This window comes from Amborella trichopoda, chromosome 3 (genome assembly GCF_054954075.1).
Source record: "Amborella trichopoda isolate Santa Cruz 75 chromosome 3, AtrichopodaSantaCruz75HAP2 v2.0, whole genome shotgun sequence".
Lineage (NCBI taxonomy): Eukaryota > Viridiplantae > Streptophyta > Magnoliopsida > Amborellales > Amborellaceae > Amborella > Amborella trichopoda.
This window is the reverse complement of record NC_142338.1, coordinates 35,713,398-35,739,090: the sequence shown is the minus strand read 5'-3', so window position 1 is coordinate 35,739,090 and position 25,693 is coordinate 35,713,398. Positions and strand designations below refer to the sequence as shown.

General features: G+C 41.5%; 2 protein-coding genes across 27 annotated transcripts in view; one reads left to right on the top strand and one right to left on the bottom strand.

Annotated features, from left to right (window-relative positions):
• Positions 1–25,693, top strand: part of LOC18422490 (zinc finger (CCCH-type) family protein / RNA recognition motif (RRM)-containing protein) — a 78,182-nt gene that overhangs the window by 19,317 nt on the left and 33,172 nt on the right. For 8 of the 26 annotated variants that reach the window (XM_011625144.3, XM_011625152.3, XM_088862478.1 and 5 more), the window contains 5 exons: positions 3,761–4,692; positions 5,259–6,524; positions 6,888–7,223; positions 13,574–14,121; positions 14,326–14,821. In XM_011625144.3, coding sequence (XP_011623446.1) covers positions 3,761–4,692; positions 5,259–6,524; positions 6,888–7,223; positions 13,574–14,077 — 3,038 coding nt within the window. In that variant the 3' untranslated portion in view covers positions 14,078–14,121; positions 14,326–14,821. Of the gene's footprint in view, positions 1–3,760; positions 4,693–5,258; positions 6,525–6,887; positions 7,224–13,573; positions 14,122–14,290; positions 14,822–25,693 lie in introns of those variants that run through there. The other 18 variants (XM_011625157.3, XM_088862479.1, XM_088862472.1 and 15 more) reach the window with 5 other exon arrangements.
• LOC105420779 (uncharacterized) lies at positions 16,340–17,275 on the bottom strand. The gene has a single exon (XM_011625828.1). The coding sequence runs from the start codon at positions 17,273–17,275 to the stop codon at positions 16,340–16,342; it is 936 nt and encodes a 311-aa protein (XP_011624130.1).

Here is a 25,693-nt window from a genome sequence, read left to right as displayed (position 1 = left end):
TCCATTGTGTAACATTTTGAAGTTGTGTACATCAAGTGTCCAGTCTCTGCCCTAACACCCTCTACAATACTGTTGTAGACAGTGACGCTTCAATAGCCAACCATGGTTCTTAAGTGGAAGGAATACGGTCTGAACTTGAAGACCTCTCCTATGCCGATACCTTATGGAGACTGAGGCCTCCCAGCTAGATAGAGGTTTTGTTCTTACTTGTTTCAGGTGCCGATAGACTAGTTTGGGCGCATCCTTTAATGACTCTTTCTCAGTCTCTTCTTTTTTCAAGACCCTCACAACTGCACCTCCAATCCAGTGATTGCAAACAGAGCGTGGCTCCCCTTGGCCCCCGCCTGGCCCCACCCAAGTTGCAAGCTTTCTCTTGGCTTGCCATTTTGACGGATTTCTATTGGCAGACAAGATTAAGAAATGAGACTTCCCTCTAGCCAATAGATGTGCCATGTGTAGTACCGAAGGGGAATCAAACCCCCCACCTCTTTCTGCCGTTCCCCCAATCAGCCATTATTTGTCACATTATTACCACTCCTGGCCTCCACCCCTACCATCCCCATTCGGTGGAAGACCTTTACAAACAGTACAATGCTTTCCCCCTGCTAGCTTTCAGTAGACTTTTTTGGCAGCTCGCTGTCCAGGTGATCATTTGGTTCACATAGCTTAAAAGGAACTGTAGGATCTTCAAGCGCCGAACATCTCCTATCTACCATCATCCAAAGGATCCTATCAACTGTTATATGTTGGGGTCATCAAACGAACTCTTGAACTGCTAGTGAAGCTCAAATTCCTTGCCAATTGGTGCAATGTCATCCTCGTGACATCTTTTACCATTTCCAGGTCATCGGCATGTTTCCCCCGTCTATTGGAGTCATTAAATTAAATTTCGATGGCAGTGCCCGTGGGATTCCTGGCCCTGCTGGCATTGTGGCCTATTTCAAGCCTATAATGCAGGATTCTCTTTTGTCTTTCTCAGGTCCCATCCCCAGTGAGGATGCTTTACTTGCTTAGTCTTTGACACTTCTTCACGGCCTATCGCTGTATAACAGAGAACAGGGGTCTTCGATGCTCATTGAGGTAGACTCCCTCAATGTCCTTGAATGGGCCTGTAAAGGTGCCCCGTGCCTCAGGATATTTGGCATCTTCAAGCAAATTTTCCATCATTGCGAAGGAATACTGTTGTCATTTCAACACACTTGACATGAAGCAAATTACGAGGCAGATTCCCTGGGCTGTGCAAGGGCTTCTCTCCCCTCTACCATTGACACTGCAAAAGCCGTCATCTGTTTAAATAACTCGCCAAGTTTTGTATGGCCTTAGTCCCACCCTAGTTACTGTTAGTAACCATTTTTGTATCCATTTTGCGGTTACCTATTATCAGTAGTGTTTTTTTTCACACCAATCAAATTGTACATTTTTACAACGTCAATACAACTTAATTACTTATTTAAAGAAAAGGAAAAGAAAGGAGTTGAGGATCCATATGGTAATGTCGGTGATGAATGTATAGGCAACAAAGCTCCTCCTATGTTCTAGAGGGTGTGATCAGGAGTCCGAGACTTAATTTTGATTTGTGTTCAATGGAAAACCTGAACTTGAGTATAGGATTTAGCTAGAGATGATCTTGGTGTAGTTTTGGAGGGGGCCACATATTCCATGAAGCGTACAGGTAAGTGTCTTGTGATTGGATTGAATATATCTTGTGGCTAGGTGACTTATAATACATGATTTCATGGCTGTGTTGGCCTATCAAATTGTACATTTTTACAACATCAATACAACTTAATTACTTATTTAAAGAAAAGGAAAAGAAAGGAGTTGAGGATCCATATGGTAAGTCGGTGATGAATGTATAGGCAACAAAGCTCCTCCTATGTTCTAGAGGTGTGATCAGGAGTCCGAGACTTAATTTTGAATTGTGTTCAATGGAAAACCTGAACTTGAGTATAGGATTTAGCTATAGATGATCTTGGTGTAGTTTTGAAGGGGGCCACATATTCCATGAAGACTACAGGTAGGTGTCTTGTGATTGGATTGAATATATCTTGTGGCTAGGTGACTTATAATACATGATTTCATGGCTGTGTTGGCCTACCCCTACAACTTGTAGATGGAAAGAAGTGCTTGAGGAGGTTCCATGTATTTCTTGTTCCTTGGACATAGTGTATTGAAAAGTATCCTGTGGTGCCTTGGCAGTGGGGGGCCCTGTGTGCGTAAGCCATTCGATATTCCTGATGATAGCTTGAAGTTCAAGGTGAGATGAAAACAAAAAAGAGTAAGTATATTTTGTAGCATTTTGGAGAAAGGGTAATAATATTGTTTATACATGTTTATTATAATACATGTTGAACAATGAAAAGCATTTTATGTAAATGCTACTGGATATATGTTAATTTAGTGATAGAAATGAATGGCTGTACTTGATTATTATACTACTGAAGTGTGACTGTAGGAGTAACATTGTGAGTGAGTCCCATTTTGCATGTAAGTTGGATTGCCAAAAATGTGGATTGCAGCATAGCCTTGGGACTCACAGAATTCACTGGATCTTTGTACCTATGATATTTCGAAACTGAAAATTTTCAATTACTTTTTCCTGAAAAGTATCCCCAAGTGGAATTGGATATGAGGTCTGATGTTTCTTGCCCATAATGCCTTCTACCAAGGAACTATTTACACCTTGGGGTCCGTAAAGGGCCAGGGAGTGCTGACGAGGCTTTTGTGGGGTGGATTTCTGTTGTCCTCTGGCCCTTAAGGGGCCTCCCTCTGCTTTCTTGGATGTGCCTCGTCCATGAAGAAAGTACTAGTGACACTGACTTCAGGTTTGGAGTTTCAAGGGCGGGAATGTCTTCCCTATTTGTAGTTAACAGTTTGAACTTTGTATTTCTAAGAACAAACTAAATTGTACTTGGATCATTAATAGTAGAAGGAAAAGTTATTCGTGAGTCAGCGGGTGCAAGAGCCCGCTGACTCACTGATGTCCATCTCTAGGACAGACTTTGTAAAAAACCCATGGGGCTAAAATGAATTTAGTCTGTGTACAAATTTTCCTTAAAAAATCACATTTTCAGTTTTGAAAAATTTATTTTATTTTTTCCATATTCATGATGATCTTAACCCTGATCATGAATCCCAAAAATTTTGGATTAAAAATCCATGTTTAAGATGGGTTTAAGTGGGAGCCCGGCCCTCATATGTACAGTATGAGTCGGCTGATTCATAGAAACCCCATCAAAATTAGAATGTTATTTTCAAGATATTAAAATGTTCACAATATTAATGTGCCCTTCTGAGGATTGGAGTTTAAATATTTTCTGAAAGATCTGCCGAGAGAGTTATTATTTCTTGCTAAAAGTTGAGATACTTTCATCATTAGGTGGTGAAGGGATATGCTACTCACTTGAAGTCAAGAAAGGTGCTTTACTCAGTTCCTGTAGTTGTTGTTTGTGTGTGTGATTGTTGTTTTCCTGATCGTAAGAATGTCTGGATGAATGACTGTCCAGTACAGCAAAGGCTATTCTATTTTGATAATTAATTTGCATTAAAGGCTAATTCTATGTCTCTAACAATTGTTGGTTGTAAACAGTAATCTAGTTTTGTGTGGTACTAGATCTGGATAATCTTCTGGATAATCTTAGATTCTGGATCTGAGTTGTGCTGCTTCTGGTCTTAAGTATCTTGTATTCTGTTGTCAGTAGTGCTTTTTCTGATTTTAAATTTTCTACCTTCTGATTCCTTTTGATACGTTTACATGCAGATACAATGCCCTTTATTTCCAAATTGTTTCAAGCTCTAGAGGATGGTACCATCTTAATGCCAGCTGAGAGTGTGAATACTATCAGCCAAGTGGAATTATCCCCTGCTGTTATTAGTGCAGATCCTGGTGAACTGAGAAGCTCATCACCAAAGCCTGATCGAGTCTCCAGTTCTGCTGCCCATGATAGTGATTCTGAAGAGAAAGAGATCAGTGATGATGAAGATGACGATCGCAACCATAAGCATCGGAGGAGGGAGACACGATCCCAGTCCTTTGAGAGAGAAGCTCATGAACCTTTCCTAAGGAGACTGAACAAGAATCGGGGCAAGCCATTTGAAAATGGACCACCCTTGCTGGAGTCTGAACCTCTGTCCGGTGCAACTCGAAAGGAATTTACAAATTCAGAGAGGGACCTCTCTGGAAAACGACGTCTTGGGCCCATCCCATTTCCTCGGCCTCCTTTGGATGTATGTCAGAGGGCAAGAGGTAGCCAAACATACTTTGATTTGTCAACTTCGTTGGGTCACTCACCAATTGGCAGAGGAAGAGGAAGGGGTATAGGGTCCTGGGCTCCACATGAATCTAGATTCAATCCTGTGGATGCTCTTGATTTTGCATCACCATTAGTTCCTCAAGTACCAAAACCCACATCTCTATTTGCTGGAAGGGGACTATCTAATGCTGCCAACACAACAAGCCCGTCTTGGGGTGCGTTCGGCTTGATGCATGGAATGCCTGCAGGGGGTCTAGACGCACTCCATAATATGCATTCGGGTTTGCAAGGAGCAATACAACCACCCTTGAATTCTTCATTAAGTATTGGCATTGCTAGGCCTCGTTGTAGGGATTTTGAGGAACGTGGTTTTTGTCTGCGGGGGGACATGTGCCCAATGGAGCATGGTGTAAATCGTATTGTCGTTGAAGATGTTCAGGTTTGTTCGTGATTCTTCATAGTTCGTGGTATAACTTTATTGTTACATACTTCCTTTGATGGATGGCACAATTCTAGCTTGTAAATATGGGCAATGCCACAATGCTCAATGACCGTCAGGCAGTGTCAATGATGTAAATTGATGACAAATTAAAAAAAAAGAAGCTTTTAAGTCAACAAGGATCAGTTTTCTTTTTAATGATTTTTGGTCATTGAGCATTGGGGTTCTTATGGGAGTCTCGTCCAAGTCCAAATTATAACTGGGATGTGCTTTTTTGTACATCATCATCATCATCATCATTATCATCATCGAAGCCTCATCCCAATTATTTGGGGTTGGCTTTTGTACATGCGCCTTTCATATAATTGCTTGCTTATGTAATTATGCTTGATGCACTTTGTTTCGGCTGTGTCCTACTGCCTTATTGTTTTAGTTGCGAAGCATTCTGCAAAAATATGATTTTTTAGGTGCCTACCATATCCTTTAGTGTAAATGAGTGAGGATTTTTACTTTTATTGATTTCTAGGAGTAAGTGTTGTTTTCAGAAATTTTTGCTTATTTTTCAGAAATCTTTTAAATGCCAGAGCCTTTCGCAGTTCAATCTTCCTGTTTCAATTTCAAGTGCAAGATTTGTCGGGATGAGTGCTACAGCAAGTACTCTACCTACAGTCACTGCCTCTTCTACCGTGGCGATGAATGGCAAAGGCTTTCTTAACAAAAGCAGCAAATACAGTCCGAGTGATGAAGGGTTGAGATTAAATGGGGTCCTGTCATCTTCAGCTCATAATGAAGCTGACTTATATGATCCTGACCAGCCATTGTGGAATAATGACCATCCGGAAACTTCAAGTGGGCTTCTGAAGCTTTCTTCACCTAAGGTGCATCATACTGAGCCTCCATGGGATTCCGAATTCTCTGATCGTCCTACTTCGAGGTTATCTGATGATATTGACATTGAGAAGTCAGGTAGAAGCATGGCAGTTGGGGCTCACAACTCGGTTTCATCTGTATGGGGTCGGATTAGTCACAAACCAGATGGGTTGAGTAAGAGTGACACCACATCGAATGACCGAGCTTATCATGCCACCGAAGCAAATGGGGAACCAGAGGTCCATATGATGGATGTCCAAAGGCCTTTCCATCATGTCAAGCGGAATTTTGGAACTGTTGCTGAGGATAGTGAACACAAATCCACAAATTTGATGGGTAGCTCGGTGCGACGATCTATCAATGGGCGCCCTCTCCCATCACATGGGAAAGGGTCTGAAAAAGCTCAGCGTACTTTGTTTGTGAATTGTATACCCCAGAATAGCAACAAGAAAGAGGCTCTTCTTTCCCATTTTAAGAAATTTGGTGAGGTCATTGACATCTATATCCCACCTAATGGCGAGAGGGCCTTTATCCAGTTCTCAAAAAGGGAAGATGCGGAGACTGCCCTTAAGGCTCCTGATGCGGTGATGGGTAACCGCTTTATCAAGCTATGGTGGGCTAACTGGGATATTGTTCCTGTGGAAGGAGGTAGTAGTTTTGCTGCTGCACCACCTAATATTGTGGCTGCCAGTGTTCCATCTCAGCGATTGTTTTCTGAGAAGGGAAAGGAAAAGATTACATCTGTGGTTACAAAGATCAGTAGTGCACCACCTTCTGATACATCCTCTACCAGTGCTGTTCCCCTGAAAAACTTCGTGGTGAAAGACTCCAAACCCTTACCTCCATCACAGAAGAAGCTGGAGACCCTGGAGCACTTGAAGGAAGAGCTGAGAATAAAGCAGGAAATGTTGGCCCAAAAGCGTAGTGACTTTCGTAAACAGCTGGATAAACTTGAAAAACAAGTAAGAACTGGTGTACTTTTCTTTTCTTTAAATGATAAATTAAACTTTGGTTGATTCAAAGGTTTTAATGGCAATCAAAAGAATGTGGCTTTTCTGCTATTGTCAGTCAGTAATGTTATGTCCACTTCAAAAGTGGTTAAAGTATTTTCTTGTGAAAAATGGTGGAATGATTTTGTAAATAGAAATTGGGGCCCGTGTTTACAAAGTGAATTATCTTTTTTTGCCCCCTTATTTTTTCATGGTTTGTGTTAAAGTGCTAATCAAATTAGATTGTGTTTCTAGTTTTGGTGGTCTTTTAGATCTTTTAACAATTGAGAGTTTTATATCTCCTTTTTGATTCTCTGGACATCGGTTTTCTTTCAGGGGCTAGCTGTTAAGGGAGAAACAGCTACTGATCATGTTGGTAAAAGACAGAAAACAGAGACTGTATCTGCAGTATCTTGTACTTCTAATCCTACCCAGGTATCTAACCATAGTCCAGGTACTGAATCAGTAGTGGCAAAGGGCAATTCTGGGGATAGTGTTTCCGCAAAAAGCTTGAAAGAACATATGGGGCCACAAGCTTCTCCAAAAGGTTCAAAACAGCCATCTCGCCTGGCACCTTCAGTCAGTTCTCCATTTCTCATTAATCGGTATAAATTGGACAACCGCCCTACTGCATTCAAAATACTTCCTCCTCTACCCACTGGTCTTGCCAATGTAAGTTACTTTCTTGATGTTTACTTTATGTCCATTTCCTTTTAGCATATTAATTTACTCTACTGTTCTTGTAGGATAAATAGTAAGCATTAGAATTGACTTACCAGAATATATACCTCGTAAATTTTGAAAGACATTGTAGCTTCAAAGATGTCCCCTCCGATTTTCAATTTTATTTTATTTTTACAGATATTTAAAGAGCATTTTGTGGAAGTCCCACATCATACAGAATTCTCTATGACAACTCTTATGCTACTAAAGCCGTTTATGTTCACAAATTTGAAAACATTGAGTTTCCATCTGATAAACATAAACAAAACCCAGTTAACCTATTAGCTGGGGGTTATTTGGCTACCTAGGCGGGTTCCGTGGTTTCAAGGTGCCCTAGATACATACGTATGCATATAGGTGCACTCCAAACACAAGTTTATTCATGTATATGAATAGCTTTTGCATACATTTGCATACATATGGATATGTATGTATGTATTCTAAACATATATAATTATACATACATATTATATGTGTATGTCTATATGCTCCCAAAACATTTTGAAATTAATGAATGACATTTCACAATCAGTGTTTCACAAAGCGCTAGGCGGGTCTTAGGCGGCTTGGGGGTCCAGGCCGCCCAATGCCTAGGCGGGCGCCCAGAACTGGGGGGGCCCAATTGAATCCAAAAAGGATTCTATAGTCTCTAACAATGTATATATTGTATAAAATATAAAAATTATGTATTTAGGGCACCTCAGAATTCAAAGTATAGTACACATTAGCACACACTCCATAAGCATAACCATAAGTCGGTCTATATCCAATTAAAACTTAAAATTTACCAACAAATTACCAAACCAAAGTTACCAAATACCAAACCAGTGAAACTACAAATCCACTATCCACAATACACAACCATGAGGAAGAAAATAAAAATGAAAGTAATACTTGAAGACTCAAAAGAATCTTCAATCAATGTTCAAAGTTTAATCATTATTCATCATTCATCATCATAAAAAGTAGGGTCAGCCGCATTTGCATCATATTCATTGGAGTCGTCCTCCTCTATCTCTTCTGAATCTGCCTCTTTTTCCTCCTCTTCCTCTACCCTCGTCCTCTGTGCAGAAGATCTAGTGGCCCTAGGAGGGTTGGCTGATGTCCCTGAAACATCCATGACCATGTCCCATGTCCCATGTCAATTCTTCATGCCTCTCAACTTCATCATCATCAACTAACCACTTCAGAGCATTGTCCATATTTTTTGATCTGATGGGGTTTCTCTTATCTCTCTTAGCAAACCTGTCCTTCAAGAATCGATTATACTTGATATAGACTAGGTCATTGAGTCTCTTTGATTCAAGCCTATACATTTTCTTTGTATGAATCTAACAAAATCAAATGAAACTAATTAATATCTATGATTCATATGTTATTAATACAATTATACAAATTACCCTTACAACCTTACCCTTTCAAAAGTACTCCAATTGCGTTCACAACCGGATGAGGAAGTGTTTAGGATTAAGATCCGAATGGCCAATTTTTGTAGATTTGGAGAACTACACCTATGTTGGCTCCACCAATTGGTTGCAAAGATATAGAATAAAGTCATAAATAAATAATAGAATTGTAAAAATGAAACTTGATTACTTGAACTTAATGATCTTAAGAATATTATTACTACCTAGATCAATTTTGGTCCTTTGCTTCATCGCCATTGTACTCCCAAAAGGCTTTAATGAGCACTTGTAATTTATTTACTCATCAACACATATAATAACCTGGATATCAAGATCATGGACTGTCACTACTCACTTCTTAAATCCAGTCATAATTGTGTCATTTGTGTGTATATCCTTGTCAACATAAAAAAAAGCTAGGTCTAAATAATAACCAGCTGCATGCAATGGCCAATGTAGTTGCTTATCTCACTTCTCATCAATAATCTCCCAAATTGCTTGTAGCGGTTCTCACATCTTCAAAATTTTGGGCTATCTCTCTTTTGCATTTCTCCATAGCCTCATATATATAGCCTATAGAAGCCTTGTTACTATCAACCATGCGAAGGATTTTGACAAGAGGAAAAAATACCTTAAGAGTGCCTTTCACCCCTCGCCAAAAAACTTTAGAAAGGATAATATCTCTCACCTTCTTCCCAACCTGATCCTTGGACCAATTGCATGCTCTCCAGTCATCTGAGGTAAACATTTACCTCAACTGTACTCTCCTCGAATTTATGCTATTTAGGCATAAGTACCAGGTCGCAAATCTCGTGACCCGAGGCCTCACATTCTCTTTCTTCTTTGTAAATCTACGCATCATGCTGAGGGTGAGATGGTGGCTATTAATGAAATTTGTAACTGACTTTGCCTTCTTCACTGCACCTGATATCTCGGTTAAACCGCTAAGAACCTCAAGCATGAGGTATATACAATGTGCTGCACATGGTGTCCAAAAGATTCTAGGATAAGCTATGCGCAACAAATTAGCTGCAACAACATTAGGAGCAGCGTTGTCTGTGACAACCTATACAACAAGATGCTCCCCAACCTCCTTGATTCCCTTCTTTATAACTTGGAATATGTAATGGGCACTATGGATATGATTAGAGGCATATCAATAGACCTCAAAAAAATAGTCCCTAAAGGACAATTCACAAGCAAATTCAACTAACTTTTCTTCCTATCACTCCAAGCATCAGTCATAATAGAAACTCCACACTGGGCTCATGCATCCTTCTTAACTTCTACAACATCCTTTGTGACACTCATCGCTTTTTTCAAAAGCTCATATGGGGTTGAGGGTTTCATCCTAGGCCCAAATTGGCCAATTGCCTCTACCAAGACATAGAAGCTGCTTAGGTGAGCGATATTGAAACGAATGTTCGCCTCATAAAACCATGTTGCGATATAAAAAGCAGCTCTATCTCTCTCTTCCTTCTTCATTCTATTTTCAATGGTGGTTTGCTTCTTTGTTTTCTCTCCTGCAACCTCAGGGTCAGGCCGAGGCAAAAAACTATCCATAGGGCTTCTAACCCGAGGCTTCTTACTCGTAGAACCAAAACCATAAGCAATTATAATTCCCTTTCCCTTTCCCCTAATAATGGATTGTTCTACCTCTTGACATCCCTCCCCATCTTCATGTCTATCATCATCATCATAACTGACTCGAAGCCCAAACCTAATCTTTGCTATGGAGGCAAATCTCTCGTCTTTTTTCATTTTAAACAAGTCAAAAAATTGGTTGTTTCCTCTTTAAAAGCATCAAAAGTCTTTTTACATGGGGCACTGTCCCCCTGATACCGGCAAGATGTTTCTTGAACCTGTTTATAACCCCTTTTATATCATTCTCACAAAACTTGCATCTTATGCAATTTTTATCATTAGGATTTGGGTTGTAGGTATATTTCCAGCCAGGATCGCCACTCCTATTAGATCCCGAAGAAGACATCTTAAAATAATACAACTTATACAAGCAATAAAAAAAATAAACTTCCACCTTATAGATGCTTCAAAGGAGTCAAAATCTTCTAAAAAACCCCCCAATAGATTTATGAAACATCAAAAATTAAATTTAATATAAATGGGTGATGTTTTGATCAATTACTCATAACTTTGAGAAACCCTTCGATCCTAAAGAAATCATCAAAAACTACTTTTTTGGGGGCTCTCTGTCTAAAATGGGCTCTAATGAGTTTTAGGTTTCAAATGAACAAAAAACATCATTTTTGGCCCCTTAATATAAAAGAAAATGACAAAAAAAGCTCCTACTGAGTGTGTTTTCCGCCTCTGGGCAGGCGCAGTCCCTGGGCGGCCGCCTAGGCGGGTTCCTGGGCGCATAGGCGAGCGCCCAAGGTATGCCATAAGCGGCTGCCCTGGCGCTGGGCGGTCCGCTTTGCGAAACATTATTCACGAGTGTAATATATCAGTAAATCTAAGATTAAACTTACTAATAATCACAAAGAGAAAAAGATAAAGGTCCAATACCATAATGTACTCAAATGCTAAAATACAGGAAGACCACAAGTCCATTCACTTATCTCAAACTTCTTGAATTTTTATGGATCAAAAGAATTTGGCAAATCTAATTTTTTATTTGTTTATTTTTCCTTTAGAATCCCTAGAATCAACCTTGAACGTTAGAATACCCTCCCCCCCACCCACCAGGGGTGGGAAATAGGTCGGGTCGTGGACCTGATGGGTCAATCGAATTGGGCTTGCGTCTTGACTCAAACAATGGACTTGACAGGTCGGGATTGGGTCTAGTTGACCCTCGCACGACTTGAGTCGTGTTTGGGTCCAGCTTGGACCCTATATGGTTGGTTTAGGGTGAACCCAATCCCCACCCGACTTGATATATATAAGACATAAATGTACGTTAACTACAAATTATAATATATGTATATTTTTTTTTTTTTTTAATTTCTTGACCCAACCTGACCCGGGTCCCTGTTGAACTTATACCTAGTAGGGCTTGAGAGAGAGAGAGAGAGAGAGAAAAGCACACGCTCATTATTTTCTCCCTTAAAGAGCCAAAGAAATGACCTAAATGACCCTCTTCTGTGGGCAATTTTACCCCTTGGACATGGGTGACCTAGGTTAGTGCTCAGAGCCTGCCTACGCGCTGTTAGGGTTTCCTTGGGACCTTCCCAGGGACATGACACCCAGCGCTCCCTAGGTATGGCACTCTGGCCCCTTAGGCTGGGTGGAGCAGCCTCCTAGGGGTTAGGAGGGCCAGTTTTTGAAACAATGCTTGACACCACCCTTGAATTGTATTCACCAAGTGTTTTTGGACGTGATTTTTTCCCGAGTCTTTTGTACATCATGTATGTATAAGGTATGCATATGAATTTGTTTATTTTAACTCAAGTGCTTTCAAACTGCTTGTTAGGTACCATGTATGTTCCCTTGTCATCATGTTTAGGGTTCGATTCCCCTCACGAGCACTTCAACTTGTTCTAAACTTAGCACTTTTTTTTACGAGTTAAAAAAACAGTTAAAAAAAGGGCACCTTTAATGATCAAACCCGAGACCTTTCGTGTAGAGAGGCAGCCTAGTGGCAGCTCAGATAACCAATAGGCCATAAACTGTTTGACGTAAAAGTATGGGAAGTTATTTAGTATATATTAATATTTTGGTCTTTATTTTTATTTTTTTAACTAGGGTTGGACTCAGGCGAGTTACTTTGGCTGAACTGAGTCCCGTAACATTGGTTTCCACTTTAAACTCTTTTCATTCATTTTGTGCTTTTCACAAGGACAATTGGGTGCTTCAACATTTGGTTGTCTCATTGACCATGTATTTCATCTTCCTTTGCCCTCGACTTGTGGGTCGATCTGGATCTTGCCTTGGAGTAATCTAATTGCTAGAGCACATCAAATAAAGCAAATATTCCATGTTAGAACATGAGTATATATTCGTCTACTTCTAATTAGATTGAAAAATATAATAAGTTTGTACATGATATGTGGTCAAAAGAATTAGCTTTCTAGACTGTAGCTACAGTCTCATCTCCATGCCATCTTCAGCTTCTATCTTCACTCAATTTCTCTCCTCTCCTTCAATTTTCATGTCATCTTGTGCTTTTCTTCTCAACAATCTCCATATAGACCTGCCTTACCATCATGACTTTTTGGAATATTGAACTACATCATCACTTTATGGAATATTGAACTATCTCTTGCCATGCTTCATTGCCTACAGTAATGGATTCACACTCAGGGCAATAGGCAACCGATAAATCATTTTATGGGAAAGAATTATTTTCCTCTTCTCTTTCTAGATAACGACCTACATAGTTTCAAAAAGCGGACCGCCCAGCGCTTGGGCGGACACCTAGGCAGATATCCTTGGGCGTCCGCTTGAACCCGCCTAGGCAGCCGCCCAGGGCCTGCGCCCTACCCAGGGGCAGAAATGTGGCTTCCTGAGGGTATGTTTGGGTCTTTTTTTTAATACTGAAGGGGTAAAATTGTGAGCTTTAAGTTCATTTGAAACCTTTTTTATTTTGGGTAAGTGGTTCATTTGAAACCTAAAACCCATTAGAGGCTATTTTAGAGAGAGAAAACCCAATTATTTTTTTTTTTCTACTAGGCTGCCCGAGTTCTAGGCACTCGCCTAGGCGCTAGGCGGCCTGGGGCCCCCCAACCACCTAGGTTCCGCCTAGCGCTTTTTGAAACACTGACGACTTAATGTTGTTTATAAAGTAATGGTAATTTTTGACATTCTTAGGATTGTTCTTTTTGAATGTTTCCTGAAAATGGGTGGTGTCTTATTATCCTTGACTGTCCAATCTAATTATTATATGAATAATGGAGTGTTCATGTGCACTGAATTTAGCATGCATGTGTTTTCTAGGCTACTGTGCTCAAGGAGCACTTTGCAGCATTTGGGGACCTCTCTTTTGTTGATCTAGATGAGCAAGATGATCAAATTGACAATGATGCCTCAAAGTTGGCGAAAGACTGTTCTGTCCATATAACATTCACTACACGGCATTCCGCTGAAAGAGCATTCCTAGGTGGTAAATGCTGGCAGGGGCAAAATTTACAGTTCGCATGGATCATACCTTCCAATAGTGCTAGTGCTAATGCTAAGCATTTGTCTGGAGACTGTTCTAGTTCAGCATCAAAAGCACCTGCTGATACTTTAATTGCAGCTGGAAGTTCAGTTCCCCGTCAGGAATCTGTTGCTGCTGGAAATGGACTAGCAGACGATGGGCAGTGTAATAGAAGTGGTAAAGGAGAGGCCGAAAGGCAGTTTAGCTCTCCAAAGTTGTGCAAAAAGAAACAGCTTGGAAAGGATGAAATTATGAATTTCAGTGTTAGTGGTGACGTTGGTGATTCAATTCCTCATAGTTGAGGCTTGTGACTCAAGAACAGCTTGAATGGGTTTACAAAACAAAGGTATTTTTTTTCATTTATTTCTACAGGAATAATTATAGATTAAAATGAGCAGAGCTGCTTTTTCATATGTTTCTTATATCATTGGTTCTTTTGGCAATTAGAAAATGACCTGTATCTTTATTTTTCTTTTGGGGGGGTCTCTATTTACTATTTCTTGTGTCTTTTACAGTTGCAAGGATTACGCTGAATCTGTTTATTTGACAGGATATATTTTCACTTCATGAATCACATGCTTCAAACCATATAGCAACAATTTATATGTGCATACTAGTGTTCCTCAATGAAGTTCAACTCCTAATGCCCACGTTTCTTTGCCCGAGTTGCTGATGGAATTCTCTTGTTAATATGTGCTGCTAAGCTCGAAGCTTCTGGCATTCAGATTTTGTATTTCGTCATTCATGATGGGAGATGTTCAAGGGATGGCATGATGTATATCTGTTGAGTTGAAATTATTTCTTTTTCGGAAGTATCTAATGAGCTAAACTGGTTTCTTTGTCATTGTGTAGTTGAATGATAATTTTGTCTAGATTAGTTTTATCCTTCATTGGAATATGTTATAGCCTCTGCAGGTTTCCTTCTTTTAGGAATGTGACTTCTGTTAGCAGATCAGTCAGTTCCTCACTGCTTAAAGTGTGAATTTTATGTTCTTTTTATTGCTCACTTTTGGTGATAGAAATTATGCAGAAATGTTATCTGCTAACTCTTCTTATTCAATTTGTACTGCTTGTTTTTCTTTTTTTTTTGAGAGAAATTCACTATAATTTTATTATTTAATTGTAAAATGTACAAAATGGAGGTGACCAAAGTGGTCATGTTGTACAAGCCCGGAAGGGTCTAAAATCTACTAGACAAGAACCAAGAATGGGAGGGAAAGGGAGAAGACAGACGATTGGCACGGAAGCCTAGGTGTCTGAAAGGGTTTTGAGGGAGGCCCTTTCTTTAGCCAGTCTGTCAGCTTTTGAGTTAGCTTCTCTGTAGGCGTGGCGCTGGGAAATACTGTAGCTACTAGATAAATGTAGGAACTTGTCAAAAATGTTGTCGAGATGCCATGGCCATGATGAGGGATTAGATGCCCAGCAGATGATATTCTTGGCGTCACCTACCCCCACAAGGTTGTGACTCCAGGTATGATCAAACTTGCGAAGGCCCGCCAAAAAGGCAAGGGCCTCAGCAAGATTGGAGTCTGCAATTCCAATGGGCCTCATGTATGACAGCAGGATACTACCATCGCTAGGATGAAATAGCCCCCCTATTCCAGAGGGTCTAGGGTTGCCAAGATAGCAAACATCAAAGTTAGGCTTGAATTTTCCCGATTCGGGTGGTCTCCACAACGAGGCCCTCGAGATTCTAGGATTGGCTAGGAGCAGTAAGTCGGACCATTTGCTGTGAAAATCAATAAAAGAAGAAAACTTGAATAGATTGTGATTGGTGGCCCAGGAAGCCATGAGGTTCCTTACTTTCTCTGCCAACTGTTCGACCGATGATCTCACGCCCTGGAAGATTCTATGGCGTCTTTCGCTCCCCAGTACCCAAATGGGGGCTGAGAGTTCAGGTTTCCAAGGAAGTCTACCTGCTTTGGGCCATGGTGTGGAAAGAGAGGCTTGAAACAAATGGGTAATATTACTCCCATGACCCATACCCAGTCGAACAAACTCAGAGTGGATCTCCACACTGCTCTAGAGAGTCACAGTGGAGAAAAAGGTGAGCATTCGACTCCTCATCCATCAGACACAGGTTGCACCTCTTTGGAAGTTGCAAGCCTATCCTTTGGAGCTGATTCACAGTCAATAATCTCTCATACAACGCAATCCAGTAGAACACCTGGATGCTAGGTGGAATAAAGGGATTCCATACCTTGGAGACCATGGCAGGATTGGGGCCAGAGGGGATGGAGAGAGCAAAGAGAGTATCAAAGAACGAGGCTACCAAAAATAAACCCGAGGCCGAGGGGGTCCAAATAATCCTGTCCTTTCGGAAGGATGAAGGAAGACCGATTGAAAGAACAAAGGTCTTCTAGATCTCTTAAAATTAGGCTTCCAAGTTCTGAGGGATCCTGTGATACTGAAGTTGTCGGCCACCAAGGACTGGCTGTCTTGAGCTAAGTGAAAGAGGTTGGGGGGCTGATCTTTTAAGAGGGGAATGGCCAGTTCAGGTGTAGGTCCAAAACTTCACCCTAGTCCCCTCCCTAGGGCGAAAGCGGATATGATTAAGGAAAATATCACGAGTTCGAAGGGCATACCTCTAGAATCCCGAGATCTGCGCACTGGTTTTGCATTCCAATGACTGATCTTATGACCTCCGTCCATAGGTAGCCAGGTTGGGTGGTGAACCTCCACCACCATTGGCCCAAGAGGGCATTGTTATGGTTTCTGAGGCTTCGAATATCCAAATCCCCTTGGGATTTTGGAAGACATAGTTTATTCCAAGAGATGAGATGAAACTTATGTCCATGCTCCCCCGACCAAGAGATATTCCTCATTGAATTCTCCCATCCATTAGCCATCAAGGCCAGGATGAGAAAGAGAGACATCTGAAACACTGGAGTATTGACAAGGGTGGCTTTGATTAGAGTGAGCCTTCCCTCCTTAGATAGGAATCTGCTTGTCCAACCCTCGAACCTCCTATCAAACTTATCGAGATTATGATTCCATTGAGAAAGTTGAGGCAGGCCAAGGCATAGTGGAAATCTGAGGTAAGTGGACGGTAATTGCTCTATAGAACAACCCCATCTATTGGTAAGAAACTGGACCAACAACGGGTCAGTGCACACTTCCTTCATTTTAGATTTGGCTTGGTTGGCCGTGAACCCAGTAGCCATCACGAGGCATTTTGGGAACACCCGAAGAGTATCAGCATGGGATATAGAGGAGTTGTAGAAGACGAGGGTGTTATCCGTGTACTGCAGATGAGAGACAAATGGGCCATGGTTACTCGAGCAAAACCCACTCAAGAGACCAGCTAGATAAACTCTCGATATTGAGTTACTGAAGACCTCAGCCGTTATTGCAAACAAGAAAGGCCACAGCGGGTCACCTTGGCGAAGACCTCTACTAGCTAGGAAGAAACCCTTAGGCGAGCCATTGATGAGGATTGAGAAAATAGGGTTGGATATGCACCCAGGGATCCAGCTTCTCCACTTGACCCCGAATGCCATCCTTCAAAGGGTTTCATCAAGGATTAACCAGTCAACATGGTCATAAGCTTTCTCCCAGTCTAATTTAATGACTAAACCTGGGGACTTAGTTAAGGAGTGGGAATGTATACATTCATGGGCAATGAGAGCCCCATCCAAAATCTGACGGTCCTTCACATAAGGCCTTTGGGTTGGAGAAATGACAGAGGGTAGGACTACTTTTAATCTGGAAGACAGAACTTTGGACAATAATTTGTAAGATCAATTGACCAAACTTATGGGCCTAAAGTCTTTCAGTTCTTCTGCCCCGTCAATTTTTTGAATAAGAGCTATGAAGGTTGCATTCATAGCTTTGCAAACTACCCCACGAGAGTCGAATTCAGCAAAGAATTCAATAACATCTAGACGAATTACCTCCCAAAAGTTTTTGAAAAAAGCCATGGGATATCCATACGGGCCTGGGGCTCGGTGATAGCTTATGTCATTTAGAGTCTCGATGATTTCCACTTCTGAAAAAGGCCGTTCTAACCTTCTATCTCCGGCAGCAAGGTGCGAAAGACAAGGTCATCAATTATGGGTATAGGACCAGAGGAAGAGGTGAAGAGATTAGAGAAGAAAGCAACAGCAGCCTGCCCGTTGAGGGTTGGACGATCAATGACTGAAATCCCCAATTTTGAGATCGGTGATCGAATTCTGCCATCTTCTACAATTCGCTATCTTGTGAAAATAGCCGGTGTTAAGGTCCCCAACTTCAGCCACTTAACCTGAACTCTCTGGGACCAGTATGTCTCTTCTTTACGAAGAGTGGACTGGTAGTTGGACTTAGCCTTGGCCTGAGACTCAAGTTTAGAAGGTAGCAGAGGCCCTGCCTCCTCCACCATGTCGAACTCGTTGATCGCATGGAGCAGCGATGCCTTTTGCTTGCGAAAGTTTCCTGGCTGTTGAGACTTCCAAGATTTCAGAACAAGGTTGTAATACTTACTGTTACTTTTCAACTATGGTTTTGAAATTCATTTTCTTCCACTCAACTAAGCATGGTTGTATATAACTTGGCTGTGAAATATGCCTTTTCTTTTTTTCTGTTTTTTAAGAATTGTTAACATTGTATTACTAAAGAGAGTCCGAGATTACAAAAAGTGTAGGACTGAAAGCACCTTCACAGGGTGGTGATCAGTAAAAAATACAGCCGTCCCATATAAGATTTGCCCTACAGTCAGGATTTACAGTGAGAAGAAAGAAAGAAAAATAAAAGAAAATAAAAAAGAGGCAGAACAGTAACTAGGGCACTTTTCGTAATTATGTTGCATGGGAGGTGCATTTTTTAATCTAGGACGCCTTTCTGACGACCTGTAGTGTTGTAATCAATGTTCTCAGGTGATCGAGGCCCATGTGATTCTCCTTGCCTTCAGGTCCTTTCAGCTGATGCAGCTGGGGGCTGACCTCTGTTTGTAATAGGGTTTCCATATGCAAAAATCCATTTGCTGTTTTGAGATTCCTGACCGTGTAGGCTTACTAGATTGCTGTTATGATCATAGAATACTCTTGAAGTTTCTGATAGCTTAGGGAGTATCACATCACTGTAATTTTAGTTTTCTAGATATCCATATTTCTATGCTTCCTTGATTAGTTTCTGATAGCTTAGGGAGTATCACATCACTGTAATTTTAGTTTTCTAGATGTCCATATTTCTATGCTTCCTTGATCTTGTTTAATGATTTTGGTTCCATGCATGTGGCTTTTTCATCATGTAATGCATGTGATGAATGTAAGGTTATAGTATTCGTGGTTTTAGCATTATTATTGTTGCTTCTGCTGCTGTTTTGTTTTGATAATTCGTATGGATGACTTGTTGTTGGTGTTGTATTATTCTTTTGATAATTGGTCTGGATATTCCTTATAGTAACTTTGATTTAGGGTGGTGGCAGAACTTCATTTACTGTCAAGGCCTCGTTTCTTATATGGTTCTTGATTGTTATAATTATGCAAAATCTTCTTTGCGATGTCCACATGATTATATTTATCATTGCCATTTTATGGGTGTGATGTAGCTTCTTTTTTATTTTATTGAATGATTTCATCATTTCGTTTTGTTCACTTACCTCATGTGTTGTAATTTCATGAAGTGTTTTTCTGTTATCATTTCCTTTTTGAAAAACTACATAATTCTTCCATGTCCTTAATTTGGAAGCATAAGATTGGATTGATTCTCAGGAGGTTCTGGATTTAAGCTGTAACGTGGGCTTTGAGTTTTTAGCACTTTTGATCTCCTAGTTAGTTGCCAATTCAAGGTTGCTAAGTGAACTAATAAAATATCTATAGAATGGCCAAATTCAAGATGACCTTATTGGATGCTATCTAGATTTTACATAGATTAGAATGGTACTGATCATAATTTCGGAAACCTTGGGGGTAAGGTTATGGTCCCAACTTAGGAACTCTATGCTGCAGCTGGGTTAGAGAAATAAGGATCTTGCTCCCTATAAAATGGGATCTTAGGGTATGTACATGTTTGCAGGATCCCTCCAAGGAGAGAAGCTACACTATTAATTGAACTAGTGGTCTTCTCCTTTGTATTATAGATTTATTTCTTTAGAATATGTTAAACTGGGGTGCATATCGCATCGTGGTATAGTAGAATTATGGTATTTAAAAACCACAATTTAATATTATAGTAAGCCAATTTATGTTGTTATTAAATTGTGTTAATGTTTTAAATTGGATTAGTAGAACTATGGCCTTGGTATTAAACTAAGGTGTATGATGATAACTTGTTGAATCTATGGATGCGGATCCTAACCCCAAGAGCTTCCACCCTATGGCGATTCGGTGTTCCCCGAACCAATCCCACTCCCCGAACCCGATCCCTCCTCCGACAACTACAGTAGTGTTATGAATTAGCATTGATTGGTTTCATTCATTCTCATTATCAATTTGACTCTACATTAAACAAAAAAAAATGATTTGGCATGGAGAAGTACTAAAGAACAAGAAACATGTGATGAAATACATAAGTGGTATTTATCTGTGTGTGGTTGGTGGCTTGGGTTCTTTATTTAAGCATTGCTCTTTAGTCACTTATTGCTTCAACTTAGTAGGGTGAGTAAATAGGTTAGGATATCCAGTCCTTAGATGTATTTAAGACTAAATATGAAACTTTAATAGGTGGCAGATGTAGAGTACAAGGAGGTTGGATATGTCTGCAGGTTTGGAAAGTGAGCTTCTGGCCCTTGATGTCAATATGATACAATGTTTTTTTGATAGTCTTGGTGATAGAGTACACAAGCCCCATGAGAAGTGAGTTTAAGACAACCCACAAGCCGGGTGCTCCATATAAAAAATGCTTTGGTATTAACATAAAATAAGTGATTGGCAGCCCACAAATCCAGCGTTCAAGCACTGGTCCTGATGCCTGTGAGTAGAGAGGGAGATGTTAAATTAAGCAGCGAGGAAGAAGCGGAACAAAGAAGGTGCAGGGGCTAGAGAAGGAGATAATGAAGAGAGAATAGGAGAGGATAAGTAACGATAGAAAAGAAGTTACTTATGGGGAAAAGGTAATTGAGACCAGAGTGAGTAGTTAAAGGAGAGGTAGTTGGAGATAGAGATGGAGTATTTTAAGTAAGTTTTGTGCTGGGGATTGGGAGGGTGGGGGAGAGAAGAAAATTGTAAAGAGGAAAGCAAGAAGAGACTGAGTAGATAGGACAAAGGATTGTTCTAGAGAGGAATAAAGGGATTATAGAGTTGTCATAGTGAAATATAGAGGGTTTTTTTTTTTGGGTGGGGGGTTGGGGTGGGGTGGTTACTGTGATGCCGGTATTTCAAAAACCCAATTGCTCACACACCTAGCACAAAGCGACCTGGTTATGCTCGAAAGGTAAATGTAAAACCTATGTAATAAAAAAAGTGGAAAAGTGAAGTAGAAATCCCGACAAGCAGAAGTTTGTCTGAGCTTTCTTCGTCCAACTTTGGCCATACATTCTTGCCCTAGTTGAAACCAAAATGCCTTACCCCCGCCATCTGGCTGATATGCCAAATTTGGCCTCAAACCTTGCCAATGGGATTCCTTGGAGGAAAATAGAGCTTCTGGTGGCATATGGGTGGTCTGGGACTTGTCTCTCTTTTTTTTGTCATGACTTTCTCAGTTTCAGTGGCCCTTACTAGGCAATCCGATGGCCTACCTGGAAATTTGTGGCTGTCTATGGCATTGATGCGACCACCATTTGGCTGATATGCCAAACCCGCCCCTTGCCCTCCTCCTCTTCCTCCTTTGCCCTTGTGCATCGTAGCGACTCCAATGTCACATGATGGTCCTTTGTGCAGAATGTTAACCCTAGAGTTACTCTGTCCATACTTGACTTCTCTAATTTTGTTCATGGACTAATCTCATCGATCTACCTCTTCAAGGAGCAAACTTTACCTGGTTAAACAACTCCTCCAACCCGTCCCTCTCAAATATAGACAGATACCGTACCAGCCTTTAATGGGATGATAGTTTTCCAACCTCCCATGCTTCTTCCCTTATTAGACTCATTTCTGATCGTGAAGTCATTCTTCTTCTTGACACCAAGGGCCCAAACCCTTCAATTTTGAACTATCTTGGCTTGAAGAGCTAAATATTCGATCCCTCATCCCTTGTTGCTGGACCTCTCTCTCCCTAGACCATTGGTTGAGCTGGTTTCTGTCAACAAGAAAAGCTTCAACTTCTCAATAGTTCTCTTGGCATTTAGAGCTGACAACTTTCGGGTAATTTTTGATCCCAGGAAGTGACCTAGATCTATCGCATCCAAAGAGGGATCTCATTGAAGAGAATCGCCCATTGATCCATGCCAAAGGAGACCTTAGAGTTTTAGCAAAAAATGAACCATAATAGCTCCTTTGTAAGGAGGAGGTTTTCTGGTATCAACGCTCTAGGGTCAAATGGCTTAAATTCGGTGACCTCAACACAGCATTTGCCAATTGCAGATGGCGGGATAACACCATTACCTAAATACAAATAGGAGATCAACTCTTAGACTAACCCCCCGGTGGAAAAAGCCATTATCGACATCTTCAAGCATCTTTTCCGGGCCCCTTCTAGCCTGCGCCGCAAGATGGCTGATCTTTCTTTCCATTCCATCCCCCCCAGGATGGCTGATCTTTCTTTCCATTTCATCCCCCCTTAAAAAGCCGCTCAGTTAGAGCTCCCTTTCTCTAAAAAGGAAATCGTCATGGCCATCAAAGATCTCGGCCAAGATCGAGCCCCTGGGCCTGACGGTCTTCGAGTGGTGCTTTTTCAAGACCTTTTGGAATATCATGCGCCTTGACTGCCTCTCCTTTTTCACAAAACTCCATTCTAGAGGAGTCATTCACAAGGCCATGAATGCCACATTCATTTCCTTAGTCCCAAAACTTGAGGGGGCTGCCAAACTCAAAGATTTTAGGCCCATTAGGTTTATTAACAGCTCCTACATAACTCTTCATGGTCCTTGCCACCCACGGGGCCTTTGTTAATGACTGCCAGATCCTTGATGGGGTCCTCACAGCCCATGAATGCATCCACTCAAAACATCACTCCAAAATCCCAGGCGTGGTCTTCAAAATAAATTGGAAGAACGCCTATGACCATGTGAATCAGATGATCTTAGACAAAACTCTACGGATGATGGGTTTTTGACCCCGCTGGATTACTTGGATCCGAAGTTGTATATCAAATCCATTCTTCTCCATCCTTATCCATGGTTCACCCAAGGGCTTCTTCCCGGTCTCTTGAGGTTAGAGACAAAGAGATCCTCTCTCCCCATTCTAGTTCGTGATCGTAGCTGAGGTCTTCAGTAGATCCATTAATAGAATGTACCAGTATGGCTTCCCATAAGGGTTCAAAATTGGGAGCAAGGGCCCCATCATTACCCATTTGCAGTATGCCGACAACACTCTCCTCTTCTGTGCGAGCAGGGGCCCTACCATTACCCATCTGCAATATACTGACGACACTCTCCTCTTCTTTGTGATAACATCTGAGCAGGTTGATTCCATCCTCTTCTTGAAGCTCTTTGAAATGGCCACAGCTTTAGGTTAAACATGGAATAATCCAAGATGACAAGGGTTACACTGAAGCTCAACACATCAATATGCTTGTTGACTGATGGGGATGCAAAGTCAACAATCTTCCTTCCACCTATTTCGTTTGGCTTTTGTGCATAGACAACCGCAAAAAGAGACAATGGGATCATTGGATTGACAAATTTGGACTGTAAGCTGGCTGGGTGGAAGTGATGGTTTCTTTCCTCAGCCCATAGAATCACCCTTGTCAAGGGGACCCTGGTTAACATCCTTATTTTCTAGAGGTCCTTGTTCCCCATGACCTCATCAGTGGTACCCTGACTTGGAAAGCTCATGAGGAACTTCCTGTGTTCGGGGAGGGGATCTCCTGGAAGTTCCATCTCATCTCTTGGAAAAAAGTCTGCTAGTTAAAAGAGCTTGGAGGCTTGGGCATTCACCATATCAAAACTAACAACATTCGGTAAGTGGTGGTGTTGCGTACTCACCTAAGAGAACCATCTCTAGCTTGAGGTGTGATGCCACAAATACCACTATTATGCCCCTTCCTCGGCCCTAAGCTGCCGGGCTAATAGTATATTGTCCGGTATTTGGTGAACCCTTGTGCGTTGCTTCAACCTCTTCTTGAACAACGTTCACTGCCACCCACGAGCTAGGAATAGGGTCTTATTTTGGCATGACCTGTGGTTAGGGAACACCCCTCTGAAAGAAATCTTCCCCAATCTGTTCCTCCTAACTAGAAATAGCAAAGCCATGGTAGTTGAGCTTTTCGAGGCTCAAGGAAATGCTAGGCCTTAGACCCCCAACTTCCGTAGGTCTATCGTTGATCATGATCTACCTGATTTCTTGGCACTCTATGCCCTTCTTCACATTGATTTTCTCCCCCCAATGGCGAGGACTAGATTCTATGGGCTCTTGAAAGTTCGGACCTTTTCTCGTTCTCTTCTTTCTACCATAAAGTCCTCATGGTAATAGATGTGCGATTTTCACACAGGATGCTGAATCCAATGCCCATCTCTTCCTTCATTTCGAAGTAGCTAGAACCCTATGGGGGCACATTCTGCTTCCCTTCAATTGGTATTGGGTAACTCCAAGATCGGTTCCCCATCTCTCCAGTGAGCTTCATTCCTTTACATGGTCAAAATCCAGCATCTTCCTATGTCAGGCCTCTCTATGGACGGAGCGCAACAATAGAATTTCCCGGGGAAAGAAGTCTACAGAGGAAGCTTTACTTGAATGCATGACCTCGCTGGTCATATTGTGGGCCAGGAACCCAAGTTGCTTCAAGCACATTGGCTGCGTAGATTGGCTACAAAATTGGTGAACCATACTCTTCCTTAGCTCTGGTCCTATTCCTTGTGCTTCCCTCTGGAGTCCCCCCAAACTTGGCCAATCCAAGCTCAACTTTAATGGTTGCTCTTTGGGCAAGCCGGGGCTAATAGGAATAGGGGGCGTCATAAGAGATAAGAATGGTCAAACTCGTCTTTCCAAACCTATCGGCATAGCTGATTCCACCACTGGCGAGGCCTAAGGAACTTCAATCCTTCTTAGAGTCCCATTTTGCTTATAGAGGGGTACTCTTAAGGATGTTATTGCATGGGCTTCTTGTTCTTCAGCATGCCGTTGGAGACTTGCACACATCTTTGACGAGATTTTTCACATTTCCATGCCTTTGCTTATCTCATGGAGACATATCTGGCGAGAGGCCAACACGATAGCCGACGCCCTAGCTAAAGTAGGAGTGACCCAACTCACCTCTAAAGGAACTTTTTGGTACCTTTTTGAGCACATGGCTGCCTTGTATTTGTGCTGCATACGATTGTAAAGCTTCTTTTGTCGACTTTTTGTATAGTACCCCCTCAGCTGCCTAATTTTGGTACAATTTACACTCTTTCCCTTCAACAAAGTTAACCCTTTCGAAAGAAGTAGAGAGAGGGAAGGGGAAAGTGAAAAGAAAGATGGATGGGAGAGAGAAAAGAAAAGAAGGGGGAGGGGGTACACTTTCAAAAGACTTCAGGTTGTTGGTGGGCAAACACTGGCAGCAACACACTCTTTAGCCGGAGCCTCTGCTGCTGCATTCGCTACCCACCTAATATGATGGAGGACGACTTGAAGAGGCCTGCATAGATAGAGAACCTGGTAAAAAATGTGAGAAAGATTCTGAGCTTGCTGATTCTTCCTTTGAGCCCAAGGTATGATATTCTTGGAACCACCTTCAACAATTAGATTTTCAGGCGAATTTGGCATAAACCTTTTTTAGACCTTCAAGCAGAGCATTGGTCTCATTCAAGGTGCAGTCGCTTGTGCCAAAGGAGCTACAAAAAGAAGATGAGATGTCGCGCCTTTTGGAGTCCCTGCAGATACCCCTGAAACCACAAGGACCCGGGTTCCCTAGGGAGCATGCAT